Below are 22,090 nucleotides of genomic sequence, written 5' to 3'. Positions count from 1 at the left end.
GTATCTAGTGATGGCATAGAAGTTGATAAAGCCAAACTAGATAAGATAGCGACTCTACCTATACCATGGAATGTCCGTGATATTAGAGCCTTTCTAGGCCATGCAGGTTTTTATAGGTGTTTTATCAAAGATTTTTCGAAAATAGCTAGGCTGCTAACTAATTTGCTTTTAAAGGATGTCATCTTTGACTTTAATTTTAACTGTAAACAGGCTTTTGAAACCTTAAAAGCCGCCTTAACTTTTGCACCCATTATACAGCCTTCCGATTGCTCTAAACCCTTCGAACTCATGTGTGACGCTAGTAATTATGCAGTTGGTGCTGTCTTGGGACAAAAACTAGATAATAAATCCACTATTATTTATTATGCTAGTAAAACTCTAAACGATGCTCAAAGGAATTATACAACTACGAAAAAGAATTCTTAGCTATCGTTTATGCTTTAGATAAGTTTCGTCCTTATTTAGTTGGTTCTAAGACCCTAGTTTACACGGACCATGCAGCCCTTAGGTACCTTCTCGCAAAGAAGCATGCTAAGCAGAGATTAATCCGATGGATTCTCCTCCTGCAAGAGTTCACATTAGAAATAAAGGACAAAAGAGGGAAAACGTAGTTGCCGACCATTTATCTAGACTGACAAACGACGATGATAGTGATTCTGAGTCCATACCCGACTCTTTTCATGATGAGTATTTGTATGCTATTTTTTCTGCACCATGGTATGCTGACATCGTAAATTATTTAGCGGCTGAGGCTATTCCATATGATTGGACAAGAAATAAATGTAAGAAGTTCTTGGCCAGAGTTAAGCTATACTACTGGGAAGAGCCCTACTTTTTTAAGTATTGTATGGATCAAATTATTTGTCGTTGTATTCCCCAGTGGGAATATAATGAGGTTCTCTCATTCTGCCATGAAAAAGAGTGTGGTGGCCATTTCAGTGGTATGAAAACAGCTACCAAAATTCTGCAATGTGGGTTTTACTAGCCTACTCTTTTTAAAGATGCCCAAGTGCATTGCAAGGCGTGCATTCGTTGCCAACAACTTGGGCACATCACGAAGCGTAATATGATGTCATTGAATCCAATCATGGTGGTAGAAATTTTTGACGTATGGGGCATTGATTTCGTGGGTCCCTTTCCAGTTTCCCACAGCTTCATCTATATTCTAGTTACAGTGGACTACGTGTCTAAATGGATAGAGGCCATGGCTTGCCGTAGCAATGACCATAAGATAGTTGTATGTGTTTTTTGTTAAAGAGTATATTTTCTGTCGATTTGGAATTCCCAAGGCCATCATTAGTGATGGTGGAACACATTTTTGCAACAGAGTTGTTGCATCTCTAGTGAAGAAATATGGAGTTACACATAAGGTAGCAACTCCGTATCATCCACAAACTAGCGGACGAGTAGAAATTTATAATTGGGAAATCAAAAAGATCTTAGAAACAACTGTAAATCCTGATAGAAAAGACTGGTCAAAGCGTCTATCTGATGCCTTATGGGCATATAGGACTGCTTTCAAAACCCCTATCGGTAGACTTGTATTTGGGAAACCTTGTCATTTGCCTGTTAAATTGGAGCACCGTGCTATGTGGGCTATAAAAAGCCTTAACTTTAATTTTGATGAGGCGGGTGTCAAGCGCAAGTTGCAATTGAATGAGCTTGAAGAAATCCGTAGCGATTCTTATGACCTCGCAAAGGATTATAAAACCAACATGAAACGTGTTCATGATAAGCAAATTTTGCGCAAAGAGTTTGTGGTAGGTCAAAAGGTCTTACTTTACAATTCCCGTCTACATATTTTTCTAGGGAAATTAAAAACTCGTTGGACTGGTCTTTTTCTGGTTACTGAATTCACCCTTTACGGGGCAATCACCTTGGTAAATCCCAAGGACAACAATACTTTTCAAGTAAATGGCCAACGGTTGAAACATTTTCACGAGCTATTGTCCCCTGATATAGAGGAAGTCCTTTTACAGGATCTTGTCTATGAGAACTAACCTTTTCCATTGGTGTACTTCCTTTCATTTCCATATATTGGTAAGTGCACCATTAAGTTAACCGGGCCCTCCCTATAGAGTGTGTGGCTGTAAGTACCAGATCCTAAGTCCACAGTTCACATAATTCACGTTTTCCACTCTTGCATGTTTTCTCGATTTTTGAGTCATGTTCTTCTATGGTGTGAATTATGCTGTTAATGCTTTCTTGTTTATTCTTATAAAAAAAAAAAAAAAAAAAAAAAATTCTCAACTCTGAGTCTAAAATTTGTTTGGGGGTGGTATTATGTAGCCTAACATAATTCGTTATATGATCATCCATTTTAGATGTTGTGTTAGAGTGAGGGTTGAGAATATTGCCGATATGGGCATCGCTAGGAAGAGATATTGTGGTAGGATGAAATATCGATGCATTAGGTAGATTCTATCCTAAATTTAACCTAAAAGATATTAGGGTTGTTTTAGAATCAAGAATATGACTTGTTTCCGTTCTCGGCTTTGGAAATTTTATTATTTCAGGCAATTGCCTTAAAGCTTTTTGGCAACTTCCCGATTCGGTTTAGCAATTTAAAACCTATAAAAACTGCATTCATTCTACACTCACAACCCCAACTACATATCACATTCCTCTCTCCCATTTCACTCCCACTTTACTTTATTTTTCCTTCGGCCTAGTAGCTCCCCGAGCGCATCTGCGCCCCATAGGAGCGCCACCTGCACCCTAAGGACTGTCAGAGAAATTCTACCCTGAGCACGACGTGCGCCCTAGCTAGCCCAAACCTGAGCGCCACCTGCGCCCAAAACACTGGAATTCCAGTTTTCATCCGGAGTGCAACCCGTGCCCATCCCAGGCTAACAGTGAGCGCACCTTGTGCCCAAGTGCCTGGAACTCAAAAATCACCAGTGCGCACCCTATGCCCATCCCAGGCATAGCTTGAGCGCACCTGCGCCCTGTGCCGCTGCCTGTCCATGAACGTGGACACTGTTATGTTTTGGAGCACAAGTTGGCAGAACTTCCGAAGACCATATCTTTGGACTCAGACCTCGGAATTGGGCCTACCTTACATCAAAACAACCGGCTCGGAAAGAGATTTCCAATGGTCTAAGCCTTGACCAAATCAAAAGAGAAAAAGTGGACGAAAAGTCTGCTGAAGTCGAAGCCAACTGAAACGGGCTCTGTGGACTGAAGAAATTGGGCTTTGGGCTCGATTTTCTGGCCCAAAACATGGCTCCTCAGCCCATGCACGAAATTGTGGATCTGGTCTCCTCCTTTGTATAAAATATGACTTAGCTCTTAAGTTAGAGGGGGTAGATAGGTTAGAGTAAAAAGTAGCCATTAAAATAGCTTCTAGATCTAGTTTTATTTGAATTCAATTAGTTAAATTAATTGGTTTCAATTCATTGTTTTAGATTAATCCTTTGAATCATTGTTCTTCATTTAAGTTAGATAAATAAAATAGTTATTCTTGTCATTTCAATTTATTAGATCTAATTTCAATTGTTGTTATTCAATTCTTAGTCATTAATTAGATTTGAAGTATTGGTTAGTTAAAAGTAGTAAAGTTCACATCTTTATATATGTCGTTTTAGTTATTAAGTATCTTGTCGTTCAATTCATTAAGTAGTATAAAAACTCCACCATTGCTCTCATTAAACTTTGGATTACTAGTCAATTGTAGAAAACTTCAATACTAAGGAACTGAGAGTGGAACGAACTTTTTACTCCACTCTATTTAGATAGAATTAAGAGTATAGAAATCTTTGATAGCAACGCATAATTTAGTTTAGTTTTCTTGTGTTTTGAGTTTAACGTTCATTTCGTAGTAAACTATTCTTTTTACGTTTATCAAAGAACACTAACAAAAAAAGGTGTTTAGAATATTCTCAACTGTTACCATACAAACAACATGTTGAATGAGAGATGACTTTCCTTTGCACCAGTCGCTCTTGGGTAGGAATGGTGTTAGAGAAGAGCTGCCAGCATATGAAGGAGTGTCTCGGCAGAACCCATTTTCCCCACACGAAGTTATACCACTTCACTTCATTTCGAACTAAACTGAGAGCAGAATAAGCACTACTTGAACAATAAAAACCACTATGGTGGGGAGTCCACACTATTTTGTCTTGAAGGAGATTCCTAGAGATGCTGGTAGAGAGGATTTCATTATTGAGATCAGAAGATGGCAATAGGAGCACGTGGTTGTTCCAATGATCGCTATCTAGCAAACAACTGACTTTGGCATCCAAAGGAAATTGCCATGCTGACAAGGCTTCATGATTGAGTAGGAGAGGGGAATTGCCACACCAGATATCATGCCATAGCAACATATTCTCTCTATTAGAAATAGTATACTTGATTAGCTTCATAGCATCCTTTCTAGCATCTAGAATTTTTCTCTAGGACCAAGAACAGTCCGTCGGGGTTGTCATAGTCCAAAAAGCTTGTTTTTTATGTGATGCTTCCAAGTCCAATCCACCCATATAGTTTCTTCTTTAGCAGCCACTTTGAAAACTAGTTCGCAGTAAGCTCCTCGATTCCATCTTTGAAGATTTGCAAATCCAAGTCCTCCTTCCTTTTCTGGTTTATTCATGGTACACCAGCTGGCATGATGAAACGCTTTCTGCAAACCATTAGAAGACCATAGAAAGTGAGCATAGATTTTCTCAACTTGTTCCAATACAGTCTTAGGCAGAATGAATGTTCGAGCCCAAAATATATGGAAGGTTAAGAGGACTAACATTATCAACATGGCTTTTCTTGCATGAAAGAGCTGATGGGCTTTCCAATTTGTAACCTTTTGGGTGACTCGTTCAATTAAAAGTTGGCATTCTCTTATGCCCATCCTTCTAGAGATCAAAGGAAGGCCCAAATACCTGACTGGGGGTTTGACTAATTCAACTCCTAATATAGAAGCAAGATATTAAGCATCTTGCTGATTGAGGGCTCTAGTAAGAATGGTGGTCTTGTGAGTATTGATGTGTAGTCCAGTTGCCCTTCCAAAATCCACTAGACAATCTTTGACCGCAAGAATAGAGTTGCTTTCCCCTTTACAAAAGAGAAGGACATCATCTGCAAAGGCAAGGTGTGAGAGTTTCACTATTTTGCATTTAGGGTTGAATTGGATTCTTTTCTCATTGAAGCTTCTTAAGAGAATACAGCTGAGAATTTCTATAACCAAAACAAATTAATAGATTCAGAGATATAGGGTCTCCTTGTCTCAAGCCTCGCGCACCAGGGAAGAATCCTTCCGCAGCTCCATTGATCATTACTAAATAAGAAGGAGAGAATACACACATCTGGATCCAGCTGCACATAAGAGGAGGGAACTTGAATGTCTTCAACATAACTTGTATAGTGTCCCAACTGACCATATCAAAAGCTTTTCGTATGTCTACTTTGATGGAAGACCTTGGAGTGCCATGTTTTCTATCATACCCTCTCAGAAGCTCATGAGAGAGTAAGATATTGTCCTTAATGGACCTGCCAGGGATAAAAGATGATTGATTAGAGTAAACCAAATCATTAATCACCAATTTCATTCTATTGGAAAGAACTTTAGACATAGACTTATATATTGTAGGAACCGTTATTTCAGAATGCAAATTTCTACAAACCGCGAAAACCCACGCGCAGCGAAATTAATGGGGTTCACGGTTTTGGATAGAAAACATACCTTTGAATCGGCTAAGATAACTCTGAGAATCCAAGCTTTATGAAATCAACAATCAACCCCTTGATCTTCTGTTATATTCCTATGAACAGAGTGGACGTTGTGTGGGCAACGATCTACCAACCTCTCCTTTCTCGCTTGGTCTCTATCACTCTAAAAAATGGATCCGATTTCTGGATCTATTTTTTCTTGAGCAAAACCTTGATTTTTCTGTGTAGAATTCGGCCAGAGAAAGAGGTTTCTTTTTATAGGCTACAACAGGGACCATGAGGAGAAATTAGGGTTGGGCTTCCTGACGGGCTTGGGCTTCCCATGTTCGCCCAGAACACACGGCCCAAGTTCGTCAACAAATGGCTTATTCCACTAAAGGCCATTGTTGCACTACCGCCCTAATCCCAAATTATGTGTCAGCGTTTATGGGCTCCATATTATATGCTTGTGGATCTCCCCGTGTTTAAGATATCGAATGTCCGTTGATTAAGTCAAGTTACTGACAACTACATTAATTAACTTCTTATGTCATTGAGTAGTACCACTCAACCTCATTGTCATGTCGATAAATCCACCTGTATGGTTTACATGACAATCTTTATGAGCTCCTCAAGGAGACATCATCAACCCGACTTCCTGCGGGTCACGGATTCCATCTATAATCAATAGCACACCTTACATGCAATGTCATTACCCAATCCATCGAGTTTGTTAATTCACAAATGAATCTTAATCATTGATGATTTAAAGCAATGTATAATGCACGTAAGTTCCCGTTATTATATCCGGATTAAGAGGACAAGCATCCATAATAACAGAGGCGTTTGTTCTCTTATATAGTCAGTATAAAGATAAACAACCTCACTTGGTCCTGTTTAATACACACAAAGTGTAATAGTGTAATCCTATAGTCAAGATAAACTAATACCAGATTATACTACAACCGTACCAATGGTTTGTCCAAATCCATCTAGGTTGTGAATGATTACTTATACTTTATAAGGTACTGATGATATGATCTTTTGTGTGTCCACACCATATCATCTACAACATAACGTATTAGACACATGCATATAACTAATATGCATAACATTTGCCCATATAATTCTCATTCAAAATATAAAGAATTAGAGTTAATACAAAAGTAATGATTTTAGTATATAACCCTATCATATATGGTGTTGCATAAGGCAATCAGTCTAAATTTTTCTACCTGAGATGGATTAGGAATTTTGGGAACAAGACAAAGAAGGGTTGCATTGACCCCTCTAGGGAGTTTACAAAATCTAAAAGCATTTTGAATTGCCAGAATAAAGTCATGACCAATAGTAGACCAACATTTCTTAAAGAAAATTGGGGTGTATCCATATGGGCCAAGTGCTTTATTATCATCCATCTCAAAGAGCGCTTGCTTTATTTCATCTTCTGTCACTTCAGAGTCTAAAGAAAGTGAATCATTGAATGTGGTTTTGACTAGTAAGTTTTGGAAGAAAACTGGACTAGAGATCTCCTCCCCCTTTGTGCCGAGAATCCCTTTATAGAACTCAACAATCATATTAATAATGTCATCTTGTTCTTGGATTGTGTCTCCATAATCATCTTGCAGAGTCCAGATACCAATTCTAGCTATTTTTTCCTTTAACATATTAAAAAAATAGGCAATGCACTTGTCGCCTTCCATCATCCATTCACCATCTTCCTTAAGTTGAATCTCAGAGGCTTTTGCTCTAGCAAGAGTCTGATACTTAGTAAGGGCAGATTTTTCACTTTGACCAAGGTAAGGATTAAAAGGAATATTCTGCAAAAGCTTTTGGATATCATACAGCTCCTCCCTAGCTTTTATAACTCTACCATAGAGGTCGGAAAAAGTTCTTCCTTGCACAAGGCTTGAGCCTATCCTTCAATAGCTTAAATTTCTGTATGAGAATATACATGGGGTTGGAATAAACGGAGGTCTGCCACACCTCTTCAAGAATGGAGTGGAATTCCAGTTGTTCCACCTAGTAAATTTTGAATCTAAACGGAGCTATTTTTTTTTTGCACTGCGCATTCCGCTCTATAAGAATAGGGGAGTGATCAGAAATTCCTTGTGGAAGGAATTCTACTTTAGAGGACAGATATTGAGCCAACTATAGACTATTTAACAAGCTTCTGTCTATTTTGGACATAATCCTGCCTGGTCCATCCACCTTATTACTTGATAAGAGCCCAAAACTGTAGTTTTAACCCCTTAATAATATTACATTTAGACCAATTATGTGATTAATAAATAAGAGTTAGTACTGTTTACGTGCTTTTGTGTATTTCAGGCATTAGAGTCAAATATGTGAAGAAATGTGTCCCTTTTGCAAGAGAAAGGAGCAAAGGTTGGTTGCTAAGAAGTTCTATAGTTAAAGCCCAAGTTTCAAGGAGAAAAAGCCTTGTTAAAGCCCAGTCAAAACTGAAAAGTCAAAGTCAACGAGGGCAGAAATAGCGCATAAAAGTCAGCAAAACTTCCGCAGGCCTTATCTTTGGACTCAGACCTCAGAATTGGGCTTACCATATGTCAAAACGACCAGCTTGGAAAGAGCTTTCTAATGGTCCAAGCCTTGATCTAATCAGAGGATAAAAAATAGATGAAAAGGCTGTTGTAATAATTTTTCAGTAGAGAAACCCTTTTTGGACTGAAGTAATTAGGTTTTGGGCTCACTTTTATGGCCCAAAACATGGTTCCAAATCCCATGCACGAATTTGTAGACTTAGCCCTCTTCTATATAAAGAGGACTAAGGCATAACTCTTAAGTACTTAGTTTATAACTTAGATTTTAATTCATAGACTTAATTAATTAGTCAGTACTTAGTTTTAATATAGTTTGAATTCTTAGACTCTCTTCTATTAGATTAATAAAGTCAAGTTATTTATATTCTTTCAATGATGTCTTCTTCTTATTCTATTAATGATAGTATGATAAATCTGAACTAAACCTCCATTAGAGGGGTTTGATGAAGCTTTGATGAAGACTTGATGTGTTAGTTTAGATTTATTGCTTGTTCAAGAGTTTCACTCTAGAGGTTAGTTTATTCACCATGAGAATGAGTTAAATTTCCTTTCATGCTTTCTATTATTAGTTAGAGATGCCATGAATAGTTAGGGATTAAATACTTAATCTTCATTGGTTAGGATTGCAATAATCTACACTAGCATATTAAGAATATATCAAGGTGGAATCAAATCCCCCTAATTCCTTCTCCATATTCACATCTTCTCGTTAAATTGTCGTAGTATAATTTAGAACATCTCAATTAGTTATTTTCATCATATTAGTATAATTTCAATCCATTAATCTCATTGAATTTAAGTAGAATTGATTAAACTAGTGAAACTTTAAGTCTAAACAACTAGGAGTGGAACGAATTCTCTACTCCACATATTGCACGATTATCGAGAGTAGTACTTTGACCATCTAGTAAATTCATATGTTTTACTTATTCCTAGCATAATTAGTTAAGAGTAGGTAAAACGATTGTTTTTACATTTATCATTACTCCATGTGAAAAAAAAGCCATTATAAGATAGATGAGAAAGGCCACAAGCTTCCAAGCATTCAGTAAAGTCATATGCTTCTCTCGGATGCATGCCCCCCCTTCTCTCCTCTGCTTTAGTGATGTTATTAAAATCGCCAACAACATTCCAAGGCTGGTTAATAGAGCTGTGGAGGGATCCAATGTCCTGGCATAGTTGCAGTCTTGCAACTTTAACATTTCTCGCATAGACAACAGTAAGAAAGAACACTTCATTGTTTGGTAAATGAGTTACCCTACAATGAATATATTAGTCAGACTCCATAAGCTTAGAAATGTGCAATTTGCATGGGTCCCAACATATCTAGATTCTTCCTGAAGGATCCTTGCTATAATTATACATATGTTCCCAGAGAGGGAAACACATTTTGCGAATGACTTCATACTTGTGTTGCCTAACTTTCGTCTCGAGCAAACAAAACACACTCAGTTTTTTTTCCAGTCTAACTTTATTGATCTCTTTGGTCTTTTGGTCTTCATTGGTTCCTCGCACATTCCATACACAGATAGGTGTAGTCATTAATGATGTTTGTTTTTCGACCCCTTGGGTCTTCCCTTCTTTTTGTTGTTGTTCTGCTACTTGGAAGAACTTCTAAGCTGCATATTCGACTGTGATGCTATCCTTTGATTGGGGTTAGCATCAGGTGTTATCCTTTGATTGGGGATAGCGACAGGTGCTCTCCTTTGATTTGGGACAACACCGCAAGATACATCAACATGTCCACTCCTACTGCCTGCCCTTGTGAGAACACCAGAAGGTGTACTTGGGGGACAGGAAAGGAGCAAGTTTGAAGATACTATAACTTCATCATGAAAGTGCTCTACTTCTCCTTCAGAAATCTCACTTGCATAAAGATCGTTTTGAGTTTCCTCTTCGAGAGTAGAGAATCTGTTATGATCCAAAGCATAGAGTATATCTTCCCCTATAGGTATAGGAACATCAGCTCTCATTATTGCAATAGGAAAAGAGTTTTCCATTGCCATTTTCAGAAGCTGCATCGTATCTTCTTACACTATAGTAGAATTGTCAGGGACAAACTGAACCATAACATTACTAGTTTGAGAGGGGGATGCACTATGTTGGCCTGCCTGCCGTGGAATGCTTGGGGCTTCCTCAGTTTGAACTGGCATAACTTCCTCAGTATGTACTGGACTAGAGCCTCTATTATCTGGATAAAAGTTGGCTTGAGTGCTATTTTATGCTTCCTTGGCTCTTCTTTTTAGTCGCCTTCTCTGACTCTTGGATAGGGTAGGTTCTGCGGCCTTTTCCTTACCTTTGTCATTATTGGCAGTAGCATTGACTTTCCTACATTCATTGATTGTGTGACCAATGATTTTGCAAAGGTTGAAATTTTTTGGTAACTTCCCTAGACGCACTTCTTGGCAGAATTTGAAGCCAGTCTCAGGCACTTCAACTGATATTTTGTCTGGAATGGGCTGGGATAGGTCTATATCTACCAACACACTTGCATAGAAACCATTGTCTCTTTCAATAGAATTCTTATCCACCCGAATAGGACCTCCCAACCCTTTTCCCATGGCCATATGAGTTTCAACTTCCCAATACTCGAGAGGAATCCCTGGGAATCTAACCCAGACAAGAGCAGAAGAGTGCTTGCGCGACTCTATACAAAAGTTTGGAGTCCATTGTAAATCGAAGGAGCTTTCCTGCAATAATCCATAGACCTCCGAAGTGTACACGGTTGAAGTCATTTTCATTATCAAGCTTGAACAAGAGATAACCTTTGCCCAAAGGTGTGACCTTTACCTTACCTGTCAAACCCCAGTTTGAGTTTACCTCAGATTTAATAGTTTCCAAATTAATAAGCTGCATATCCACGCATCCTACCAACGCATACTTACAAGCTTCAATACCTTTTTCCACAAACTTCAAAGGGATTTTTATGGCTGGTTGATCCCCTTTTGTTGAAGGTATGGGTAGCATAAATAAGTCCACAGTATGCCTCATCCTTTCTGAAGTGATTGTTAAGAAGGAGGCAACTTCAACATGAGGAGTCGATAGGACATCCATGTTTGTTCCAGCACCTTGTCTCGATGAATAACCAGTGAAAAACACTTGATTTCGTCCATTTCCCATTCCCAGTGGGATAGAAGTCATGATGATAAGAAGAACACAAAGAAGGGAGAAGAAAGGAGCGGGATAAAAATCGAGAGTGAAAGGCAGAGAGAGGAGAGGGACTAAAGAACTCTCACTGTAGATAGTGAAGGATTTTACTGATAGTGGAACAAAAAAAAATAGTTCCTTTCCAAACTCAGCACTATTATCAGTGGAGGATTTAACCGGAGAGGGAACACACCATGAAGATTGGAGAAGAGGAGGAGTAATTCCGTTTCTGAACTCAACACTGCTAGCAGTGGAGGATTTTACTAGAATTGGAATAGAACATGAGAGTTGGAGAAGATAAGAAATATCTGCCGCCTTTTTTTAACTAAAAGAAGAAAGAAAAAGAGTACTAGATCATTAAAGCAACTTAAGTTGTATCACACCCATTAGCCTTAAAATTAGTCCCCATTGATAAGACCAAAAATAAATAAATACCTGATATTTGAGACACCTCACACTTCACTTTTTGCTTTTGTTTTTCCTTTTCCTTTTTGATTTCTTCTTGATCAAGATAGGTTTTGGAGAATGCCATATTTTGAGATAAGGACCTCCATCTCTGTTCTTCTGAGTTGAGGGCTTTGAATTTTGACTTTGACCTTGACTTTGACTTTTTTAGTACTTTTTCATAGCAATTTCTGGTGTTCATAATAAGCGTGATTAAAGCTCTTTTTGGTGCTAAGACACAACTTTTATGATAAGTGGTATGAAATTCTCTGTAACCTAAAAAAGGCAATAAAAGCTATGAATTGTCTTTTCATTAAGCGTAAGAAGTGTTGTAATGCAGTAATATAAGGATAATAAAATGCACATTTGGGAGTTGATCACCACCTCCAAGTAGCATCTTGCTTGTCCTCAAGAAAGGATGAGAGAAAAAACTAAGATCACAAATGAGTTATTTATTATAAGTTATACTAATCTCGTTTCGCAGAGTACGATTGCATTGACCATATGCAACAAGGCCTTAAAATACTAGGAATTCCCTATTGGACGAGCTTTAAGCCTCGTGAGAGTTTTCCAATGAAGGTACTGAAGCTTTAATATTGTAGTGAGTATACTTCAAAAGAGTTTAGATTAGAAGTTGAGGTTCATCCTAAATTGTTTAGAGTTTGAGTGAGGGAGATATGAAGAAGAAAGGTAGACTCTTGTAGGATTAGAATGGTTCAAAGCTAATGAACTTGAAAGCTTTGATTGTTTTATTGAAATGACTTGAAAACATTAAAGGAAGATTGATTAAAACATTGAAATGAAAGCAACAAACGAGATTGAAGATTTAAAACAAAGAACAAGTAACAAGTTTGATTGAAATAAAGAAAAGGAAATAACAAGTTGATTGAAATAAAATAAAACAACAAGAAATTAAAAATATGAATTGAAGAACAATACAAGAAAATAAACAAACCAAATGGTTTGGATCCTAAGACAATGGATGAGTTCTCTCTCCCTTGCATTTTGTTTATATACCCCGACTTTTTCTATTTACAGATTTGCCCTTCTCCATTACAAAACTAGACACCTCACCCTTTCACTTTTGTTTTTGCTTTTACTTTTTGGTTTCTTCATGACCAAGGTATGTTTAGGGATAAAAGTCTCCATAATTTGAGATAAGGGCCTCCATCATTGGTCTTCTAATTTGAGGACTTTGACTGTTGACTTTGACCGGTTAACTCTGACTTTTTCAGCACTTTTCCACAACAGTTACTGGTCTTCCTAATAAGCATGATTAAGGCTCATTTTTGTGCTAAGACGTAGCATTTATGATAAGTGGTCTGAAATACTCCTTAACTTAAAAAAGGCAGTAAAAGCTATGAGTTGTCTTTTCATTAAGCGTAAAAGGAATTGTAATGCAGCAATATACGGGTAATAAAATGCACATTTGGGAGCTGATCACCACCCCCAAATAGCATCTTGCTTGTCCCCAATCAAGGATGAGTTAAAAAACTAATATCACAAATGAGTGATTTATTATAAGTTATACTAATCTCGTTTTGTAGATTGCGATTGTATTGACCATATGCAACAAGACCTTAAACCACTAGGAATTCCCTAGTAGACGAGCTTTAAGCCTCATGAGAGTTTTCCAGTGAAGGTACTCACAAACTTCTTCTATTTAGTACAAAGGGTCTTGTTTTCTTATTTATTCTCAAAAGTTCATACATCTCATTAGCGGCGAATAAGGACAAGCTCCTTTGAACTTAGAATAACATATGTATAGTAATTTAAGCATCTAAAGATAATTGTACAAAACATGAGGAATGAAATACAAAAGCAGAGTCGTTTCTGAGGCTTTTGGAGAGCTTCCTTAAAGTGGGTTCTCACAAAGGTGTGTTGCAATCACAACTCTCTGATAGATTCACTCAAGGTTCATTTTCTCAAGTGCAATGGGCACTTATATTCCTCGCATAATCAAATGATGTCCAAAGAAACCAAGGTCGATTGATCATGCTTGCCACTTATTATCACACCATCCTATTCCTAATTGAGCTAGAGGTCTTTTATTAGGAGTTACGAGGCTAGGGTGATGGTTTAGAAAGAAAAGGGAAGGGAAAAACAAAATCTAATAAGTCGAGAAACTGGGTCTTCAAGATACTTGTAACCAGAGAAGAACCTTGTTTTGTTCTTTTGCTTCCGAATTGTGATACATTCTTTTAACCCTTTGGCTTTGTGACTCCATATGATTTTGAATTTTTGGGAGTTCTAACTTTGCTTTTGATTTTTTTGTTTTTGATATCGACTCCTTTTGATTTTGAACTTTTGGGAGATTCGAATTTTGACTCCTTTGGATTTTTGGAGTTTTTGTTTTTGAAGGGTCTTTCTTTTCTTTTTCTTTTTGAAGCAAATAACTGTTCTGTTTTTGTACAAGATCTTCTCTTCTCTTTTTCTGATAACCATCCAGTTCTCAACTCATCAGCTGGGTAAGCTTTTTATTGTGTATTGTGACGGGTTAGGAATTATTGGTGAAAAATAAAAAGGCTTTTAGAAAGGGTGAAGGCTCAAGAGGGGTAACTAGAGGAAAACTATATTTTTGGGTTTTTAACGTTTATTTGGCTATATCGATCTAAAAAGGGCCTAAATTTCCTCATAGGATATGGCGTGGTGATCAAACAAGTGGACATGTGGTCTTTCTATCCGGACATCCTTTGTGTCATCACTCAATAATCATTCAGATGAGGCTTTTGGCCAGATTCTCACAGAATATGGAACTTAATTGTTCTAACCTTAGCTTCGAAAACTCACTGCTATATACACACAAATGCTGATGCATGCCATTCATGAAAAGATGCAGAAACTATTGTACGTATATTAGTCTAAGTACGAAGAACAAGTCCATACTTTGTTGCTAAAATGAGACTTCTAAACTTTTTATTCATCATAGAAAAATGAAACAAGACTTTTTAATACTAAATGGGAAAATATTTTTGGTCTTTTTCAAAAAAAAATTTTAGAAAGGAAGAAATATACTATTATATATACTATATAAAAAATGCATAGTTTTTGCAAAATATTACGTACTATACCAACTCTATGATAGAACTATGCTTTGTCCTCAAAGTATGAAGAGATCAGGAAAGAGATTACCATAGAAACATGAGCAAAAACGGCGATACACCTGTATTCTATTCTTCATGATGAAAATATGCCACCCCCAAATAAGTTTGGGGCATGGGTTGTTTGATATAGAACGAGAAATACATGATTTAGTATACTAGGGATATTTATTCTACTATAATTTTTTTTTGGGTTTTTGTATTTTTGAAAACATATAAAATGCATAAGATCTAACATGCATGCATAATTATGATTAGACTACGATGTAAACAACTATCTATACAGACACATGAAATATGTGTGTGTGTGTGTGTGTGTGTGTGTGTGTGTGTGTGTGTGTGTTTTTTTTAGTGAAAATTTTATTCATAATGATAACGAACTTTAAAAATAATTAGGGCAAGCGAGCAACAAGCTACGTCGTAAGTCCTTTCTAAATAGGAAATCCTATCATTCTAAAAACAAACTCGTTAGAACCAGCTGTCATAACGTTACTATAACTTTCTGAAGTCGCTTAAGGAGCTCAACAGACTGTTGTTCCAAGAAACCGAAAGTGTCAAAACTAAATGGAATGAAACAAAGCTGGTTGGCCCTGCAAGCTTCCTCCTCATGCTTCTCTATCTTCCCTGCAAGACAGTTTTTATTTATTTATTTTTAAATAAAATGTTTTTCTCAATCTAACCATATAGAGATTTTGATAAGAAGATAAAATTATACGTTGATCCGGTATCATTTGGTTACTCCGAGGCGTATAATTTTCATTTTTATATCCTCAGGTTTTGAAAACTATGTAGAGATGTTAGAAAGAACTTGTACTCAAAGCCATGATTCTAAACGCTAATTTTTAAAAACAAAACAGTTGATCTTAGGCAACTTTCGTGTCAGCTCTTTATTGAACCCAATCCAGTCATATTGTGTCTTCAGTTATGTGTGTTGGGGGATTTACTGCGCAAGACATAATGGAAGGGTGTAGCTGATTAGATACTAGTGGGTGGTGGAACTAGGTCTCTTTGGTGGATTTTGGTAGTTCTAGTTAAAATAGGATAGGAACCAATGCTCTATTCTGATTATTGTAGGTACCTTGTCTTTGTCTGAATGTATTTGATGGTTGATGTGATGATATGTTGTTGAGCAGGGGACAATTGGTATCTATATGGTTTAAGCTTGGACAAAAAGTGCATGGTGATATGGGTGACCCTTAGTAACACATAACTGATCCTCAAACGGCCCTAAGAAGAATGGAGATTGTGTACTTCTAAGGGTCGGTCTATGTGGAATCCATTGCCCGTTTTGAAAAATCATATGACTATTGATGTATCGAGAATCTTTCAAAATGAGAACGGAGAAAAACAACTATTTTGACAAAGAAATATACAATAAGGAAAAGAGAAATTGTATACTCGCTCCATAGGGTCACACTTACTCAAACAACGAGTAAAAAATGTTTTACAAAGAATATGCGAGATATACGTGGACTAAGGCTCTGGGACTCACAACCACACACTCTAAATGGAGTGGTCTAGTTACCTTAAGGATGTACTCTCATGGAATGCATCGAGAAAACATGATGTGTCTTTTATAGTCAAGACTATATGTGGGGTTGTTTTAAGTCAAATTCCCCAAGACTATATGAATATGATGGATGATATGTTATTAGTTATATACTAATAATCTAAACAATTGGGGATCTTTATAGAAAAACATATAACAGCATACACCCGCAAATAAAATAAAATAATGCATTAGGAGTGTGAGATGCAGAATGATAAGAGAATGTTTGTGTAACCCATCATGGAACTTATGCAATAACCCGTCATGTTTGAATTGTATAAAAGATTGAGAGGTTGGTAGTAGATGTCCTTCAGGAAGCTCAATTGATGGGGAATAGGACATACAAGGTTTCTCAACTACTGAAATGATGGACTCTTGTGTTTGTATATTAGGCAAAGTCTCTTTACTGGGAAGGTTTAGAAAATTATGAATGATCTCAAAGGCAATTGGCTTAAGTGCGAATTTGAGGTTTCTTTGAAATGGTTTCGTGGTGCTGTCCTAAGAAATTGGTGGATTTTTTATGAATGGAGGTTGGATTTCACGAGGTGTTAATTTAGGATGGTGATAGTTAGGTGGTGGTTCTTCACATGATCTCGAGGACTCTGAGAATTCATTATCTAGCATTGGCGTTTCAACAAGATTGTGGTTCATATTTGTAATAGTAAGGATGTCACAAATTTGTTCCATCGATAAGTCTTTAATGGGCAAACTAAATTAAAATCCACTTTTCACCATAGATTTTACTCCCTCTTTTCCAAGCACTTCATTTTCTATTTCCTCTCTGCCTAGATCTTCATAAAATTTCTCAATGCCATTTTCCAAATGTGTCGAGTTTAATACATGCTCTTGAGTTTCTTCTGCCAGAGTTTTCTCATTTGTGGGCGACGATGCATTAAGGCATGTGAGAGAAAATGTGACTTCGGGCATATAGTCATCATCATAAGATTTGGAATTCTCATGATAGTCAGGTGGATGGTGATGGGATTTTAATTGGTCATTAATATCAGGAGGGGCTTTAGAAATGGACTTTGTTATAGTAACACCTTGTTTCTCTTGTTGGATGGGTTCTGGACTGGTGGGAAGAATAATAGTCTCAGATGTGGAATCTTTCGAACTAGATTGGAGAAAACATAAGGTAGTTGCTATTTGCTGAGTTAGTATTGTTTGCTTGGCCATTTTCTGGTAGAGTTGGTCTGTGATAAGTGGTGGAGTGGAATATGAATTTGATATGGATGGTGATGTGAATGGTAATGGGTTTTGGGTGAAACCATACTCTAACTGACCAGGTGGATATATGAATGGTGGTTGACTATTTGTGGTGGAACTCCATGAATTGTCGAAATGATTAGAAAACTCTTGAGTGTATGAGGTACAAGGGAAAATTGAAAATTGAAGTTCGTAAACGTAAGGATTTCCCGTAATAGACTCGAATTCGGTATATGATAGACAATTGGATAGCCAGTGATAAGGACTAGCACAAAAAGAACAAGGTTTTGGGTTTGCATTTTATTTCCATGACGGTTGTGATGTATATTGATAAGACATGAATGCTCAATCAATGATGATGCACAAACAGTAGAAATTCATTTTTTTGGATTTTTGAAAACTTTGCTTTGGGCTATATTTTACTATGCCCTGTTCATAGGAACAATTGGGCATGAGACTAGGATGGCTCTACTACACGTCTCAGAAGAGTAGGCAATCACTTCACCAAGTGGTGTGTTACCAAGAATCTCACTCATGATGAATCTGGGGGAGGGGAGTAAGGAAGGTAGTTAGTCCACCGGAATCTGGTAACTGGTTACTCTAAATCCTCGTGACTATATTTTTGCCATTTTCTGGAGGAGCGTGACTACACTACACCATAACAAGCTATTTGCAACGGCAAAAAAGCGTTGCTAATAATTTTCGCAATGCTTTTTAAGCGTTGCAAATATGGCGTCGGTAAAGTGTTGGAAATATTTGCAACGCTTAAAAAGCGTTGCAAACAGAAATTTTCAACGCTTAAAAAGCGTTGCAAGCAGAACTTTCCAACGCTTATTATAACTATTGCGTATACATATTTAAAACCTTTGCAACGCTTTTTAAGCGTTGGTAATTTGTTAAAATTTTTACCAACGGTTTTTAACCGTTGCAAAGTTGTTAGTTAATTTAAAAAAAATAATTTAAAATTCGTTTGTAACGGTTATAAACCGTTGCTGATGGGTTGCTAATAAAAAATAATAATTTCTCATATTTTGTAGCGAGACCAGCTAAACCAATTTGGTGGTATAACTAAGACTTTTATGACCGACACAATGACACAATGACAGCTAAGGTAAAACAACAAATGAAAACCCCCCCACTTGCTCTCAGTAAAAAAATAGTAATCTGAAACACAAAAAAACCCTACCCACTAGTGCCAAATCAGGAACAAAAATATATTATCGAGTTTAACCATAATCCCCTTGCTTTCCACATTGGTGTAAGCACAAAAAAAAAACTAGTCCTTAAATACACCATTCAATTCCTATCTCTTACAATGTTACAACCTCTCCAAACCCAACCACATTTACAACATTTCAATCTAACATGACAAAACTGCATTTAGAACACAAAACACAACAAAATAAACAAAGAGGGCTTTCAGTTCATTCTAACAATGCATCCACCGGCCCTTCTTATAATGTGACGACGAAAAAAAACCAAAATTACCCCAAGCCATTGAGTCCCTTGGATTCTCGATTACTTTCGATTCACCATTTTGATGTGCAAACTTACTAAGCAATGAAGTAATGAAATCGGATGGAGTAATTCCATCACTGTTTTGTGATTTGACAGAAGCTACAATGGTGTTGGCAATATCTAACAAAGCTTCGACATCTGCAACTTGTTCCCTCGATTCGAACTCGAACCCAAAAAGCAAAGAGAGAACATATAAGTGGAAGAAAAAGCGCGGTGTTTTCTCCATATTATATTCATAAGCAATATCGAGTGTGGTCATACATACGCCAAAACATCATAGTGTTTTACTAAGCTTAATAAAGTCCTACTTACGTTGTACTTCAAGACAAGCGGGTGCCAGGAGCATTGTAACAATAAAATCAAGTATGCTAGGTACATCAAAATCTGTAACTAATTCAATGATACATTTTTGTTTTATATTGCAAGCTAGCCACTGAAATCAAACTAGAGAAGCTATCATGCCCAAATGTAGACATAATAATAAAAACAAGAGGGGGAAAAGTACCTTTGACTATGTAGGCTTTCGACTTGGTCGATAACAGATTTGAATTTATCACCCTCAGCAGAAATATTCTCTCTCTCATCTGAAAAAATGGTGAAATACACAAAATTAAACACCCTTAATATAATATAATATGTAAAAAATATATATATAAAAAAAGATTAACACATATAATAAGGTACCTACGAAGTACGAACCAAACTCAGTCATCAGGCAATTGAAAATGACTAATCTTGGTGATCCTTACAAGTTACAACGCAAGTAAAAGACTTTTCAAGTTTTTAGTGAGACGCTGGTTCCTTCTCTAGTTGGAAATATAACAATTCACTCGCCATAAATCAACAATCAGAAACCCGATTGTAAACTATAGATATAATTATAAAAAAACACCTAATTTGTGACACTCTAATCATAGATTACAAAGAGACTAGAAAAGCAAGAACCCAAATAACCTGAGATGGTCAAGTAGATGAATAACATAGAAAATTTTATATCGTTAGGCATACTTGCCTTTGGTAAACTCTCACGCATTTCGTCAATCAACCACCTACAATATTAAGTTAAGAGCAGTTAAATCCTAATATTTAGAGGCCAGAAAAATAGAAAATAAACATAAAGATGATGTATAGATGTCTTTATTAGTCATCCGTATGCTCAAAATCCATTTTTAAGACCTGCATATTTGAAGCAAACAGAAGAAGCTAGTACCTATAATCAAATGATGGAAATAGCCGATGTAAGGTATTCACTATGAATTCCACAGTTGCATAATCAATCGAACTTTTCCAGTTATTTTGTGGTTCAATAGCTTTACGGTACCAGGACATAGTTCCTTCAATTTATCTCCTTTTCCTTCAAACTCATAAAGCTTTGAGCTCCTATAAGTCAATGACCAAAAATACATGCATAAGATAGAATGTACTGAAAATCATCTAAATTTTAAAGTCAAGGAATTAAACAAGGTGATCATAGCTTAGCTTACATTTGGAGAAGCACATCTTCATCTTCTTCACAAGTTATTATACGTTCTACTTCAGCTCCTGCATTTTCAACCCTACTATCCAAAAAGCTTCATTTGTTCTTCCAGTTGTATGGCAAAGCATCATTGCCATCCCCATCCCTCAATGTCTGGCATTTCGTTAAATGTTTGCATAAAGGTATCTCGATTTGAAAGAAAATGCTGGTGTTAGTATCGATAAGAAGGTAAGACTAAAAGTTTGATACTGAAGAACTAGGTTTTGTGAAATTCAAAACGACTTATGATAGGTCCCCGTAATTTCACCAAAGATCAATAAGAAGGTAAGACTAAAAGTTTGATAGGAGCTTGATCATAACCAGAAAATTGTCATGGAGGAGTCAACTTCAATGACTATAGAGTTCCTTTGTGCCCGGTTCTTGTCGAGAAAGATCCATCTCGAAACCGCAAGACAGAGTGATGAATTAGCTAAAAGGGTAGTGGAACAAACTAACATAGGTATCTCAACAAAGAAAGAAAGCCGAAAGGCTACTGCTGAGGTGTTGGCAATTTTGGAGAGCAATGGGATAAGTGACATATCCGAGGTAAATGCTCAAAGGGAATGGGAAGATAAGTTCAGAGGAATAATTGCTATACTCGAGTCCCCGAACATGGAAACCAAATGATATTACGGAAGAACGAGATGAGACCGGGGCTGAAACTTCAGATGCCATCGATACCATTCCTTCCCTTAATCAAGTAGGTAAGTCGGGGTTGGAAGAGGATTGCAAGAACAAAGACGAATGAGCAAATCTTTTTCTAATAAGCAATAGAATTTTCTAATCAAGACAACAAATTCGCAGAACAAAGAAGACATCATTTCAACAAATAATCAACCACGAAGAGTTCTCTTGAATTTTCATTCCCATGCCAAGAAAATCTACAAGCTATAGGACAAATGAAAAAAGGAAGACATGGTCGAGAAAACGATTCAAAGATCGTTATGGATCCTCCGAGAATAAGGCAAAGACCGTTTGCTTCATTTAAAACTATGTCATAAGTTGTCAATAGGATATCAAAAGGCAAAGCCGATTTCTTCGCAACACATCCAAACCGAACCCGCAATTGCACTAGTTTAGATAATGAGCTGATAAGATTGCGAATTCTTGACACAAAAACTGTATATAAGAAGTCTAGGTAAACAATAGTATCATCAATATTTGACATTTAAGAGTTTCAATGAACATAGTCATAGTCGGACAATCAGTATTTTTCCCATCAAATGCTTACATGAGATGTCGAGGAGTGTATCTTAACATGTTCAAATAACATCCTACGCAAACCCACGGATTTGTTTGTCGCCAATATACCTAAGTAGTCTAAGTTGTGGACAAAACTTGGCCACCTCGACACACCCAACCATCAATCACACTCGGAGGACACATCCATGGTAAACATGGCCATTGCTTC

The 22,090-nt window shown here is 36.9% G+C and overlaps 1 protein-coding gene and 1 long non-coding RNA gene across 2 annotated transcripts; both read right to left on the bottom strand.

The window, feature by feature from the left end:
- Positions 1 to 4,918: 4,918 nt before the first annotated feature.
- Positions 4,919 to 10,219, bottom strand: LOC147497094 (uncharacterized). Its single transcript, XM_086562756.1, has 5 exons — positions 9,801 to 10,219; positions 9,173 to 9,456; positions 6,994 to 7,552; positions 5,231 to 5,478; positions 4,919 to 5,067 (listed from the first exon to the last, which is right to left on the bottom strand). Exons 1-5 carry the CDS (start codon positions 10,217 to 10,219, stop codon positions 4,919 to 4,921), a joined length of 1,659 nt encoding a protein of 552 aa, XP_086418882.1.
- A 9,449-nt stretch (positions 10,220 to 19,668) lies between these two features.
- On the bottom strand, positions 19,669 to 20,732 carry LOC147497093 (uncharacterized). Its single transcript, XR_015194661.1, has 4 exons — positions 20,648 to 20,732; positions 20,374 to 20,543; positions 20,176 to 20,212; positions 19,669 to 19,747 (listed from the first exon to the last, which is right to left on the bottom strand). It is a non-coding gene; the product is annotated as an uncharacterized LOC147497093 (long non-coding RNA).
- Between the last annotated feature and the right edge of the window lie 1,358 nt (positions 20,733 to 22,090).

Source organism: Coptis chinensis, chromosome 5 (genome assembly GCF_015680905.1).
Source record: "Coptis chinensis isolate HL-2020 chromosome 5, ASM1568090v1, whole genome shotgun sequence".
NCBI lineage: Eukaryota > Viridiplantae > Streptophyta > Magnoliopsida > Ranunculales > Ranunculaceae > Coptis > Coptis chinensis.
Note: the sequence above shows the minus strand (reverse complement) of the source record. Positions and strands in the feature narration are given on the sequence as shown.

Bases quoted from the DNA above. Each gene is read 5' to 3' on its own strand.
- LOC147497094 (XM_086562756.1), bottom strand. From the start codon at position 10,219: ATGCAGCTTCTGAAAATGGCAATGGAAAACTCTTTTCCTATTGCAATA. The intron at 7,553-9,172 runs GTAAAAACAATC...ATTGAAGGATAG, and splicing joins CACATGGAGTAATGATAAAT to GCTCAAGCCTTGTGCAAGGA. The intron at 5,479-6,993 runs GTCTACTATTGG...TATCCCTGGCAG, and splicing joins ATTTTCTTTAAGAAATGTTG to GTCCATTAAGGACAATATCT.